General features: G+C 40.8%; 1 protein-coding gene across 2 annotated transcripts in view; it reads left to right on the top strand.

The window, feature by feature from the left end:
• The window catches only part of EXT1 (exostosin glycosyltransferase 1), a 316,956-nt gene that overhangs the window by 272,311 nt on the left and 30,195 nt on the right, over nt 1-14,450 (top strand). The window contains exons 2-4 of one of the 2 annotated variants that reach the window (XM_005563971.4): nt 5,458-5,551; nt 7,173-7,280; nt 12,481-12,600. In XM_005563971.4, the coding sequence (XP_005564028.1) occupies nt 5,458-5,551; nt 7,173-7,280; nt 12,481-12,600 (322 nt within the window). The remainder of the gene's footprint in view (nt 1-5,457; nt 5,552-7,172; nt 7,281-12,480; nt 12,601-14,450) is intronic. The other variant, XM_045399267.2, reaches the window with a different exon arrangement.

The following is a 14,450-nucleotide window of genomic DNA, read 5'->3' as shown; positions in this document are numbered from 1 at the left end:
AAAATGTATCACTTAATCCTCACAGTGTAAGTATTATTCCCATTTTGCCAACCAAGAAACTAGGATTAAACAAGTTAAATAACTTTCTCAAGGTTACTCAGTTTATAAATCGAAAAGCTGGAATTCGAACCCAGGTTTGGCTGTGTCTAAAGCTGCCCAACCACTAAGCTTTTAATTACTAAGCTCTTAACTATGGTGCCAGTGGTTCTCAAAATTCAGGGTGCATCGTAATTATCTGGAGGGCTTGTTAAAACACAGAATTCTGGGCTCTTCCCCTGGAGTTTCTGATTCAGCAGGTTTGGGTGAGGCTGAGAATTTGCATTTCTACCAAGTTCCCAGATGATGCAGATGTTGCCACTGGTTGGGAGAACACACTTTGAGAACCCCTGCTCTATGCCACACTCCCCCATCTTTCCCGGTTGCACAGAATGGCTGCCAGCAAAAATGTGTTTCCTACAGAGGGGCAGGACTTTGATTGTGCATTACTGCATAGTCCATTTTAAATGGGGTGCATCCCATACATTGTTCAATACAACTTTAAGTATAAAATTATTATGGCCATAGAGTGGTACTGGTTTCTAGGTTAAATTCAAAGTCATGTAATTTTTATTGCACTTTTGTTTGTAGTCATTTGTGAAAACTCTTCTACCTTCTGTCCTTCTTTACCTGCACAGTGGGGAACTTAATGCCCATCCAAAAAGGGTAACAAAACCATTTATTAGAGCGGCGAATTATCTGGGGTTAGTTGTCTCCCTCACCCACTTACCTTCTTGCTTAGGATATCATATGTTTCTTTTAAGTAGTGTGTGATTACGTGATTCACATTTCTTTTTTTTGTTCGTTTGTTTTTGTTTTGTTTTTGTTTTGAGACGGAGTCTCGCTCTGTCGCCAGGCTGGAGTGCAGTGGCCGGATCTCAGCTCACTGCAGGCTCCGCCTCCCGGGTTCACGCCATTCTCCTGCCTCAGCCTCCCTAGTAGCTGGGACTACAGGCGCCCGCCACCTCGCCCGGCTAGTTTTTTGTATTTTTTTTTTTTTTTTGTATTTTTTAGTAGAGATGGGGTTTCATCATGTTAGCCAAGATGGTCTCGATCTCCTGACCTCGTGATCCGCCCGTCTCGGCCTCCCAAAGTGCTGGGATTACAGGCCTGAGCCACTGCGCCCGGCCGTGATTCACATTTCTAAACATCAGAAATGAGGGAGAATTAGTCCATCTTAAAACATTATGTCCCCCCATTTGACCTTCAAGTCTCCCTGTCTTTCCCCCTCCCCCAACCAATGACAACCTCTAAGTGTTCTTTATCCCTGTAACTATGTGATTTCATGAATGTCATATAGAAGGGATTCTATAGTATGTACGCTTTTCAGGGTGACATTTTCATGCAGCATAATTTCCTTGAAGTTGTCGTGTATATCAATAGTCTGTCCCACTTCATTGCTGAGAAGTATTGTAGGCTATGGATGTACCACAATTTGTTGAATCATTCACACATTGAAGGACATTTGGGTAGTTTCCAGGTTTGAGGTTATTACAGACAAAACTGCTGTGAACATTTGTGGACAAGTTTCTGCGTGAAAATAAGTTTCCATTTCTCTGGGATACGTGCCCAAGAGTGCAATTACTGGGTCATATGGTAAGTCCATTTTTAGTTTGAAAAGGAACTGCCAAACTATTTTCTGAAGTGGCTGCACCATTTTACCTTCCTGCTAGAAGTGTATGAAGGGTTCTAGTCTCTTTACATCCTCATCAGCACTTGCTCTCATCTGTCCTTTTGCTTATAGCCATCCTAGTGGGTGTAAAGTGGTATCTCATTGTAGTTTTGATTTGCTTTTCCCTAAAGACTATTGATGTTGAATATCTTTTCATGTGTTTATCGGCACTTTATGTGTCTTCTTTGGAAAAAAGTTTATTCAAATCCTTAGCCTCTTTTAAAATTGGATTATTTGTCTTTTTATTGTTGAGTCAGAAGAGCTCTTTATGTATTCTAGATGAAAGTCCCTTATCATATATATGATTGGCAAATATGTTCCCCCCCCCCCTTTTTTTTTTTTTGAGATAGAGTTTCGCTCTTGTTGCCCTGGCTGGAGTGCAATGGCACTATCTCGGCTCACTGCAGCCTCCACCTCCCAAATTCAAGTGATTCTTCTTTCTCAGCCTCCCAAGTAGCTGGGATTACAGGCATGTGCCACCATGCCCGGCTAATTTTGTATTTTCAGTAGAGACGTGGTTTCACCATGTTGGCCAGGCTGGTTTCAATCTCCTAACCTCAGGTGATCTGCCTGCCTCGGCCTCCCAAAGTGCTAGGATTACACATGTGAACCACTGTGCCCGGCCCATTCTCTCTTTCTGTAGGCTCTTTTTCACTTTCTTGATGGGACCTGGGGGGACTGAAAGCCCAGCCTCCCTGACTGCACTGCCCCAGAGTAAAGCTCCTGTAAGGCGGAGCTAGTAGGGGTTGGTCATGGAACAGGTCAGGGACCAGTTGCCACAGACTCTCATGGTTCTTGCCGAGATTTGGTAGATTTTCTTGGATGACTGTTTCTCTATTTGTCGTTATCCCCTTAGGACAATTCTCAGAGACTTAAAATGTTTTTATGATTGTTACTAAATTGTTGTTTTGCTGGGGAGAGTGTCCACAGAGTTCTTTGTGTTTCTTCTGGAAGGTGGGCCTTCTATAATCTCCTCTTGTCATGCAAATACTCCCAAGAGATGTTTATATCTTCAATTCTCATCTCATCAGCATTTTCTCATTGTCAGGTGCTTCTTTGGTAGCTCCGGCAACTAGAGAAGACCTTCTCTGGACTCCATCTGTTCACATGGGATAGTGTCTGAAACGTAATATTTCTTGAAAGAATGAATGAATAAATGAGTGGATTTAAGCATCTACAAGGAGGTTGATGTGCAGTGTGAAAGAGCATCACAATGGACTGAGTGGGAGAGGACCAAGCATGCGGTCAAACTAGAATCATTGTCTGCCCACTTGTGGGGCATCATTCTTCCTTCAGGTAGAACATGTTAGTTATTCATAGACTCACTGTCCAGAGAGCAGAAGAGAGAGGCTGGTTCACGGGCTGAGCATGCTTAGAAATCTGAATGAAAATCATTGTTCTAAGGTAGGAGTGTATGTGTTCTGTATGAGCCTCTATGTGAATATACACATATGTTAGACATGCACAGCATACATATACATACATACATATATGGGTATGGAATTGTGTACATATACATATACATATAATGGGTATGGAAACCCAAGCAGTGGGATATTCTTAAAGGACATTCCTCTTTCTTCTGTAAAAATGATAAGATAAAGAATAATCGAATACTAAAACTGAATCTGTGGTCATCTAGCCCAATTATTTCATTTTGGAGATGAGGAAACAGATAGAAAACTCATGGGTTTTATTAAGTTTCACAGCTACCTAGTGGTTTCCTAATTCCTGCAAGGGTATTCTTCCCACAGCTCAAATTACCTATTATGTGAAGGAATACAAGCTTCGATCATGTCAACCTTACTTGCTATATCAGCAAATAGTCCTTCTATATAACCATTTAAGCAACCTACTATAACTGTCATTTTAATTTTTCCTATAAGTTTTCTGCCCTTCCTCTTCCTCCACACATTCCCTAAAGTAAATTCTGCAACTAGCAACTTTGAAACTTGTTACAATGCAGAACATTAATAGGATTTTACATTTTTAGTAGGCTAATGATGAGGATGTAGGACCTTCTGTGCTAGTCCCTCAGGGGTTTCTATTCTGGGCACTTATTAAATCTTGCTGTAGTCTGAAGTATATTTGACCTTTCTGAATTAAAAAAAAAAAATCAGCTTAAACTTTATTCATATATTTTTGTGAGTGTGTGTGTGTGTGTGTACACATTTCTCTCTTCTCCATCTATTAGGCAGAGATTCAGACATTATCAACATTTGAACTTGAATATATTTGTCAACCATTTTCCTGTGTTTGATGAGGAAGAAGAAATCACTACCATCTAATTTATTATTATTTTTATATTTAACTAAATTCAAGCCTTCCTAAAAATCTTTTTTACTTTGAAGTCTATTTTGCAATTTAATTAATGCAGCAAAGGTTTTAGAAAATTTTTACTCTCAATGGAGATAATCTTAATCCATTCACGGTGACCTTTTCTTGTGCAAATTAGTTGTACACGCTTGTTTAAGCAAATGGTCCTTTGCATGATGCCTCTTCTTAATGACGGGTTTATAATTGAAAATTGGCTTACTCTCGTATGCCCAGTTTGTATGAGAATATAAAAATAGATGTGGACTTTAAAAATATAAATGTATATACCAGTATCCCAAAAAGAAGAGGGAAGAATTCAGTGCCTTTAGGCTATGATTAAATTAGACTATTAGAGTCAGAAAATGGTGGTGACATATGCTACTGTCAAAGTCACACCTGTCTGCTCAGCATTGGAAGCTCTTGAAAAATGAGAGTGATTTCATCTTGGCTGTAAGAATCGGGGCCTTTATAGGACATGAGCCATCTCTACCTTCCCAAGTTTTCTTAAACTCATAATGTACTTGAAACTGCCTATGTTGGAATGTGTTTGTGGTAATCATTTTAAAAGTGACAGTCCTAAACAACATGAAATGCTTTTTATTTTTCTTAAACTTCCCTAGCTTAAACAGTCAGGTGACACTCATATTTTGTATATATTTTTTTTCAAAATACAAAAACAATGTAATGTCATTAAATGGTATTTGAGTAACATAAACTCATCTCTTCTGTAGACCAGTTTCCAGTACCCCCTACTATTTCAGGCTTTTTTTTTTTTTTCCTTTTCTTTTCTCGTTATTCTTTTTTTCCCTTTCTTAGGCTAGCATCCCTCTCTCTCACCTCCTCTTTCTCCTGTAAGTTATGTCAGCCATTCTTAAACAGGAACATTTTTCCTGGGTAACTGATTGTTCTTGGTTAAGTGTAGAAACTCCATCTTGAAGGAGAAGACAAACATTGTCTTGTGCTTGTGACTGAGGTTTTCTGAATAGTTTTTAATAGCATGATTTTGAAGGGGTAGGGAACAAGAACAGTCTTAGTTTTGCTGAATGCCATATTGTTAAAGGAGAAGGAGAAGCACCAGTAATTTTTTCTTCTTCTTTTTAAGCCTATGGGGCAACATATTTTATCAAGACTCAAAAATCTGATTTTGGAAGCAAAGACTGGGCAAACCAAATTGTTGCCAGAATGATCAGACTCGTCTTTATATATACTGCTTGCAAAAGGGATCCTAATTGCTTTGTCCAACATGGTGATTCATGTTTGTTCTTCATGCAGCAACCCAACCTCCTTCCTCAAAATGGAAAAGCGAGAGCTGCCTGCTGGTGACTTTCCCGAGTTGCTTTGCGTAAATTCACGCACATGGACGCCCACCTATGGTCAACATCCCACATTTGCAATGGGTCTTCATTTGCTGATTACTCCTCTTCTCTTTCTAGGTATGATTATCGGGAAATGCTGCACAATGCCACTTTCTGTCTGGTTCCTCGTGGTCGCAGGCTTGGGTCCTTCAGATTCCTGGAGGCTTTGCAGGTAAGAGGCCCTGGAGCCTTCCCAGAATAGGGCTGAGGACCGAAGCCAGACTAAGCGGGTTTAACATTATCACCTCTCCTGCGATAGCTAAAGAGAAGGTGTGGTTTCCCTTGAGGATCTGAAAATATTTTCAAGAAAATCTAAAACATTTTTGAAAAGTGGGGGGTGGAGGGAGGATTTACTCAGTAATTTTAGATGTAAGAAATTAAATTGTGGATTCTTCTGGGTCATGTTTAGAAACAGAAGGCAAATCTGATTGCCAACTTGGACAATCTCTGTCACCTCCTCTTTCTCCTGTAAGTTATGTCAACCATTCTTAAACAGGAATATTTTTCCTGGGTAACTGAATGTTCCAGCCTAGCTGGACTCTAAAAAGCAGCCCTACTCTTTCCCTTTATTCCCGAAAAGCAAAATTGTCTTTTATGCCTGCATCTTAATTGTCTCTCAGTTCCTTTAAATTTTGAGAATGATCCCTAGCATGGTGTTACTACTCAGATGGCCAGCTCTTCCAAGGCTCTGCAGTTCAGAGGTCCTGGCTCCACCCCTGGAGCCTTTGTGGTAGGAATTTCTCAGCTTATCAACCTCACTCTGCAGAAATGTCCTCTTGAGACAGTCATCCACATTTCCCACCTGGAAGTTGCAACCAGCCTTCTTTGATTGCAAGAGAAAGCATGCCCTCAACCTCTCTCATCCTCCATTCCTTAACCCTTTGCTGCTGTGTTCTTTCCTCCTCTATTCCCTGCACCATGCCTAAATCTGTGCTTTTGCTACAGTGCTTCATAACTTCTTATCTCTGCCATCTTAACTGCAAATCATTCTGTCATGCCCTCCAACAGAAGAGCTTCCTTCTCTGGAATGTCTTTTCCAAGTTGCTCTCCGTGTGTGTTCTGCATAGCATGCCATCACTCATGTTCTTGTAGCCTCCTGGGATGTTGCATAAAGAAAAATTGTTCTCTGATTTGGATTATGAGTTATTTGGAATCAGTATTTTGTCATTAACCTAGTGTTTCTTGGCTGTTTATTTCCCGGCACAGACTGTAAATTGGTATGACTGTGGTTTAGATCACTCCACACTGAAGGGAACAAAGTTCTGGTTTAGGTGTTTGCAGAACAAGGGAAATGTGAACACTCTATACTGTTAAGTCCACGAACTGCTACATAGGAATGCTGAGCTCCATTCTGCTCTTTGTTGCTCATGACATTCGGGTAAATCACTTTGCACGTGGACTTGTGGGAGTTACATTGACAAGACTGTTTATATTCAAGGTTGGTTCTATACTGAGATTTTGTTGGTGTGAGCTTTTGTTACGTCCGTAAAAACTTCTCAGGCAAGGCCAGTCATCTCTATGGAAGTAAGGTCAGCCAGATCATGCACTAGAATAGAAATGGGGTTTTAGCATTCTAGGGCAAGACTTGCAAATATTAACATCTAATCTGGATACGTACAAACTTCGTGTGACTTGATAACTCATAAAAGCTTCCTTTCCTCCTGGCCTAGGCAGTCCAGGATTCACGCAATATCAAAAATGCCAGTCATTGAATTTGTACTGATTTCACCTCTGATTGGAACAGTTTCTGCTGTTGTTTTCCTCACATTCACGAAGTCCCCTTTTTTGCTCAGGCTGCCTGCGTCCCTGTGATGCTCAGCAATGGATGGGAGTTGCCGTTCTCTGAAGTGATTAATTGGAACCAAGCTGCCGTCATAGGCGATGAGAGATTGTTATTACAGGTAAGGAAGGGGCTGTGGCCTTCAACACGTCAGCAGATTATTGCTGCCCCCGTCCAAACTTTCAAAGAAGATGAATCCAAAAGGTCAGCTCTATAAAAGAAATTTTATCAGGAGAAAATTACCTGTGTCATGGTGAATATGAAGTCATTTAATATGACATTGTTCACTTTCCAGCAAAATCTGCCGAGGTCCCCAGAATATATTCCAAAAAGAAGTTGCAGGTAAAGAATGGGAGCTTTGATTTTCAAGAAGAAGTGGACCTCCACCCCTTTCAATAGCCAGAATTTTTAGATACATTACCAGAGAGTTTGTATTCTACCCTACTGTTTCATATTCTTTTCCGCTGTTTCTGCACTTGCCTTCAGATTAATTTTCAGAAAGAGAGAGGTCTCTAGGGCTTGTTCTTGTAATTAGTGTTATCATTCCTCAAATGATCCAGTCTGGGTGTCTGAGCGAGTGTTATCTTCAGGATGTATATTTAAATGAGCAGCCCCTAATAAAAGTTTGAACTGCTCAAGAGCTGCCTAGGGAGGGGGATACAATACTCACAGAGAAATCTGAAGGCAGGAACGATCATGGATTTTTTTTAATTACTAAGGATTTTATTGCACCATACACTTTATCTTTGAATTACTATAAATATTTGTAGAATTTTTTTAATGTTTTTGCCCTTTTATTTTTTGAATATCCATTAAATTGAGTTTCTAAGTCTGTTTTTTTGTTTTGTTTTGTTTTTGTTTGTTTTTTTGGTCTGTTGTTGTTGTTGTTGTTGTTGTTGTTGTTGTTGTTGAGATGGAGTTTTATTCTGTCGCCCAGGCTGGAAGTGCAGTGGTGCGATCTCAGCTCACCGCAACCTCCACCTCCCAGGTTCAAGAGATTCTCCTGCCTCAGCCTCTCGAGTAGCTGGGAATACAGGAGCTCACCACCATGCCTGGCTAATTTTTGTATTTTTAGTAGAGATGGGGTTTCACCATGTTGGCCAGGCTGGTCTTGAACTCCTTACCTTAGGTGATCCACCCGTCTCAGCCTCCCAAAGTGCTGTCATTACAAGCGTGAGCCACCATGCCCACCCTCTAAGTCTGTTGTTGATTCTCCTTCTGTGCTGCTGCCCAGTCTGCTAGCTGACTGATGAAGTAATGCAGCACTTTCCCTAAAATAACAGATGAACTAACTATAACTGAGAGACCTATGGGTTAAGCAAACGAAAGTGACCACAGCTCCTGAAACATTACTTCTGTCTGGTACTCAGTTTGTGATCTCCATGGTACCTAGGATCTCAGAAACAAAGGTAGGAATATATCAGAATCTGTTTTTTGGGGGGATAAGTTATTCTGCCCTGAATACAACTTCATTTTTTAGGTGTTCATTGAGAAAGGGGTCTGGACTTTTTGTGAAAGCGCCACTTTTATGCCAATGATTTCCCACTGTGATTCCTTAAGGAAAGGAAGTCCTGGCAGAAACACCAAGGAAGAGTTGTCCCCATGCAGAGATAGTGTATGCCAAAATCATTTATTCATGAAAAGCCAAACAAGCGTGATGCGTGTCATGCTTGTCCATGTTGTCTTTTTTCTTCCTTTTTTAAATGTGATTTTAAAAGTAATACTTGATCATTAAAAGAACTTTGAGAAATAAAGGGAATAAAAAGCACCACTCATAATTTTCCTTTTATATACCAATGCTCCCGTGAGTTTGATGTGAACAAGTTGAAAAGTTGTCTTTGGTATGGAGCGCATTTTAGTATACTTAATTGTGGTTGTTGGTTTCTTTTCTTTTATTTTCTTTTCCTTTTTTTGTTTTGAGACAGAATCTCTCTGTCACTCAGGCTAGAGTGCAATGGCGTGGTCTGAGCTCACTGCAACCTCTGCCTCCCAGGTTTAAGCGATTCTTCTGCCTCAGCCTCCCGAGTAGCTGGGATTACAAGTGCCTGCCACCACACTCAACTAATTTTTGTGTTTTTAGTAGAAATGGGGTTTCACCATGTTGGCCAGGGTGGTCTTGAACTCCTGACCTTGTGATCCACCTGCCTCAGCCTCCCAAAGTGCTGGGATTACACGGGTGAGCCACTGTGCCCAGCTGCTTCTCCAGTTTCTACCATTTCACCAAAGTTGATGGGCATTTCATCTTCTGAAGCAACTTTTTGGCTTGACTCTGAAGATTTTGATTTTTAGCACTCCCACCCACCCAGACTTGCTGGTGTTTTTCCCCTCTCATATGCAGTCTGTCTTTGCACAGCTGCCTCCATATTGAACAGCAACTGTGCACTATCATTAACAATGGTTTTAAAGAGTTGGCACCCAGCCCAAATGTCTGCTCTGGGAAATGTTTTTTTGTTATGTTACAATTTTTCATTTCCTGTTTTAGAATAGCTCGGATGTTTTTATTTGCATATATTCTTGTCATCATGTCACCAACAGAGCTTAATGTGACTTTCTTGTATCTATTCTGGTGCATTCCATTTGTTTTGCTACCATACATGACCTTTTATTAAGACTTCATTGAGCTCGGCAACTTCCAAAACAATCCAGCCAAACTGGAATTAATTTATCACTTTCCCATACCTGTCTCTCAGGACAAGCAGATTAATAACCAATAGCCAAATGCCATTAAAACTTGGAACTCTGTCTTTTCAATCAATTGGAGTTGTCTTCCAGAGCACTTTGCATAGTGCCGTCAGACACTTGTATCGTATCACAAACCGGTAGAATACATTGCACTTGATGTAGTAAGATGAAGATGCATCTTATTTAAGAGAGGAGGACAGCATTGGTAGGTGAGTCTGTGATATTCTTTTTCTCCTTTCATAACCACAGCAGACTCAATTTTCTGGAGACTATATAGCAATGATAGCTTTAGGCATTTTTCTTTTCTTTTCTTTTCTTTTCTTTTCTTTTCTTTTCTTTCTTTCTTTATTTCTTTCTTTCCTTTCTTTCCTTTCTTTTCTTTCTTTCCTTTTCTTTCTTTTCTTTTTCCTCTTTTCTTTTCTCTCTTTCTTTCTTTCTTTTTCTTTCTTTCTTTCTTTCTTTTTTGAGATAGTCTCATTCTCTCACCCAGGCTGGAGTGCAGTGGTGCAGTCTAGGCTCATTGCAACCTCTGCCTCCTGGGTTCAAGTGATTCTTCTGCCTCAGCCTCCCGAGTACCTGGGACTACAGGTGCGCACCACCATGCCCAGCTAATTTTTGTGTTTTTAGTAGAGACAGGGTTTCACCATATTGACCAGGCTGGTCTCGAACTCCAGAACTTGTGATCCACCTGCCTCGGCCTCCAAAAGTGCTGGGATTACAGGCGTGAGCCATCGCACCCAGCCTTAGGCATTTTTCTAGTAGACTGTTTCCTCGTGGCCACGATAAAACAGTGATGCCAACCTATATAACTCTTAGTAGTTACTTCTTGACATTTAGAAGAGGGTATGATTATGAAAATTGAACAGGATAATTTTTTTCTAATCTTTCTTTGGCCATCTAGATGACTTTCTCAGTAAGTAAATAAAAATCAGTTTCCTTGGACTTATAAAGGTTCTATGATATGAATGATTTCTCTACCTTCTCAAAGAATGTTTTATTTCCATTTGACCTTGAGCTCTGATTACAGGCTAATGTTTGCCTGCCAGTGTTTCTCCTTTACCTGTTGCCTCTGTTTCTTCAGTGTTGCAAATCCAGGTATACACTTTGGGACACAGATTTAGTGTCTGGTTTTGGACATTGCCAAACCAAGTGAGCTTTTCCTTCTCTTCTTACTGTGAAGCTGTTTTATTGCTCCTCCTAAGGGGAGTGTTGAATTAAAAAATGCGCTACCACTTCCTTCCCCTCCAATGGAAACTCTGTTACAGTCTTAGTCAAATGCCATGGGTAACTTTCCTATTAAAGCAGCTAACGGAGCATTTCTCCTTCTTGCCCAGACTCCCATATCTGTCAGATTAGTCATATGTTATGGAGGCAAGCATGCAGAAAGAGGTGAGCACAAAAGGGCAATTGCTAATCACAAGGAATCTTCCCTTAAGACTATAGACTCCGTAAATGAAATAGACCTTGAACTGTAGGTGAAAATAGGGAACAAGCCCAGAACACTTACCAGACTCAGGAAGTACATTTCAGAACTCCAGACCCAAGCAGTTTCCCTTGCAGACATTAAGCAACTGGTCCAACTTTTAATAGCATCACTCTGATACCAATAATGATAGTAGTGATTGTAAGTTATATTAATTAAGTTTTCCATGTTTTAGGCACTGTGCTAAGCACTTGTATAATCGTCATTAAAACCTTAGTACTTTATCCCCACTTCATGAGTAAGGAAGTGGAGTCTTTGAGAAATCAGCTAACTCGTTCAAGAAAGCACAGGTAGTAAATGGTAGAGGGAAGAATCCTTCCTTGATCCTTCTGACTCCCGTGCCCCTGGGCCTAGCCATTCAGCAGCTATACTACCATTAAAAATAATGATGTCCCTGTGGTGGCTTCAGGTGGTTAATTCACCTCCTATTTCTTAATAACTACTATATAAAAGCCACTCTGCTAACCTGAAAATGTGTAGCAGGATAACAAGATATAGGTCCTTCCTTTAAAACTGTATACCCTGGAAGAGAGCAGTGATGACTAAACATATATGAACAGTTGAGAGATCCAGTTAGACTTGGGTAAGGGCTGAAGGTGGAAAGAGAGATATGGGAAGCAGAAAGGCTCAAAGGTGAGGCAGAAGGTATGTGCACATAAAAGTGACTGACCCTAGCTTCAGGTTGGATGGGAAAGCTCATAGACATTCTCTAAAAAGTCCTTTTATAGATATTTTATAGTTCCTGGAGTGACCGATCATAGAAGTGCTTGGGAGATAAAGTCTTCTGGCCTTTCCCCAAGACCTACAGTTACTCCTCTATAAAATTTGGTTGTTACCTTGTGCAAGGTCGAGGATTTCTGGAAGCAGCAATTGTGACTATAGACTTACCTAAGCAACTGATAAGCTGCTTCTGAATCTTAGAGGTGAACTGTAACTTTCATACATCAAAGGCCACTGGGGCGGATTCCCAGTAAGTGCTCTTTGTAGCTGACACTTCTTAAGGTCATTTCAACTTAAGAGTTGATGATTTTTAGTAGATCTATGCTAGAAGTCGAATGCTATGAAGAATAAAAGCCTAACCCAGTTGGGTTATTTTGATCAAGTACATCTCTTGGTTTTACGGTTATAATTCCTATGTGTTCACCTTGTGTTACAGATTCCTTCTACAATCAGGTCTATTCATCAGGATAAAATCCTAGCACTTAGACAGCAGACACAATTCTTGTGGGAGGCTTATTTTTCTTCAGTTGAGAAGATTGTATTAACTACACTAGAGGTAAGTGAGACCGCTTGGCTCTTGGGCTTGAATAATGGTCCTTTATACACTTCTCTCAGCCTTCTGTTTTGCTATTAGTGATGTGTGATTGGTCCAATGGGGCAAAACCAGATTCCTGTACTCGGATATATTGGTTAACCTCTTTTATCTGCTTTGCCATACCCAAGAAAATACTCTCATTCCTGACAAACTCTACAAAGGAAAACCTACATGGGGAGAAATTATACTCAATGACACAGAGATTGACTCTGTCTTACATCATTTCAGGGATATGTGGGTCATGACTGTCTTGTCATTTACACTCAATGGCATCCTTTGAAGACATGTTTCTGGAGTTCATTTAGAAAAAAATATTTAATGGCTTGGCTCAGCGGCTCACTCCTGTAATCCCAGCACTTTGGGAGACTGAGGCAGGTGGATCACCTGAGAGCAGGAGTTCAAGACCTGGCCAACAAGGTGAAACCTCATCTCTACTAAAAATACAAAAAATTAGCCAGGCATAGTGGCACACACTTGTAATCCCAGCTACTCGGAAGGCTGAGGCAGGAGAATAGCTTGAACCTGGGAGGCGGAGGTTGCAGTGAGCTGAGATCGCACCATTATACTCCAGCCTGGGCATCAAGAGCAAAACTCCATCTCAAAAAAAAAAAAAGAAAGAAAGAAAGAAAAATATATATAATGGCCAAGTAAGGGCAAATCCTCTACCGTTCTAAAAATATGAGTAGTTTTCTGGACACCACAGTCCAATGGCATTGGGGGACAGCAGAATTAATTCTCAAGTCTTATGCAAGCCAGCCAACCAGCATCAGCGTGGCAAAGTTGTGTTAAGAGGAGAGTCAGGATCATACCCATGTGGCGCAGAAACTGTTAAATTTGTGAAAGCAGAAAATCTTTTAGGCAGATGGGTGCCCATCCTCAAGTTGCTTTTTTTTAAGGCAGGACGGAAAAAGAAAAAGGAAGCATGGAGATGATTAAAACCTTTGGAAATAGAGCAGATAGCATTGGCCTGAGGCTACACCAAAGTAGCACAAAGAGCTAGGAAAAGATTCAGGAAGCTGCACACGCATGCGTTACAGGCTTGAAGGAAGGAGAGCAGAGATATTCACTGAGGTGATTCTGAGGTGTTCCCAAAATGAAGTGGGGGCATCGTGGTCTTCCTTTTGGAGAATTCACTCAGGAAAAGTGATGACTGCTCTAAAAGCTAATGTGATGTGGAACCTACATTGAGAAGTCTGAGTAATACCAAGAAACTGAAGTTACCCTACTTGGTCCACATCACTGTTTTCTTGCCATCCTGACTATCAGAGCCAGTGCTGGTCATGCTCCAGGCACACCAGGGCATTTATCCACCCCAAGCTGAGCTTGGGCTCCTGCTCCCACCCTAGGGCAAACTCTGGTCAGTGTCCTCTTAGGCATAGTGTATATTTTTTTCATCCTGGAACTGGGTAAAAAGGGCTGTTTAGGACCCAGGCCCATTCCCATGAAGGGGACAGGATCATAATGACTTCCAAGGGCTTTCTTCCTGCAAGCAAACTTTTATCCCTCCAAAAGCAATCTCCTCAATTAAAATCAATTGAGTCGTTACCTCTGTTCACAGTAGCAGATTTGAGTATTTAATAGAGTTATCCTTTGCTTTTTTAATCCTGTCCTCCATCTAAGATCCTTCATAAAGAATGTTGAATGTTATTTTTTCTCCCTTTTTGGAGTGCAGAGTGCTTTTTTTTTTTTTTTTTTTTTGAGACAGGGTCTCTCTCTGTCACCAGGCTGGAATGACCTTAAGCAATCCTCCCACCTCAGCCTTCTGAGTAGCTGGGACCATGGGTGCAAGTTACTATGCCTGGCTAATTTTT

The sequence above is a fragment of the Macaca fascicularis genome, chromosome 8, assembly GCF_037993035.2.
Source record: "Macaca fascicularis isolate 582-1 chromosome 8, T2T-MFA8v1.1".
NCBI lineage: Eukaryota > Metazoa > Chordata > Mammalia > Primates > Cercopithecidae > Macaca > Macaca fascicularis.
Note: the sequence above shows the minus strand (reverse complement) of the source record. Positions and strands in the feature narration are given on the sequence as shown.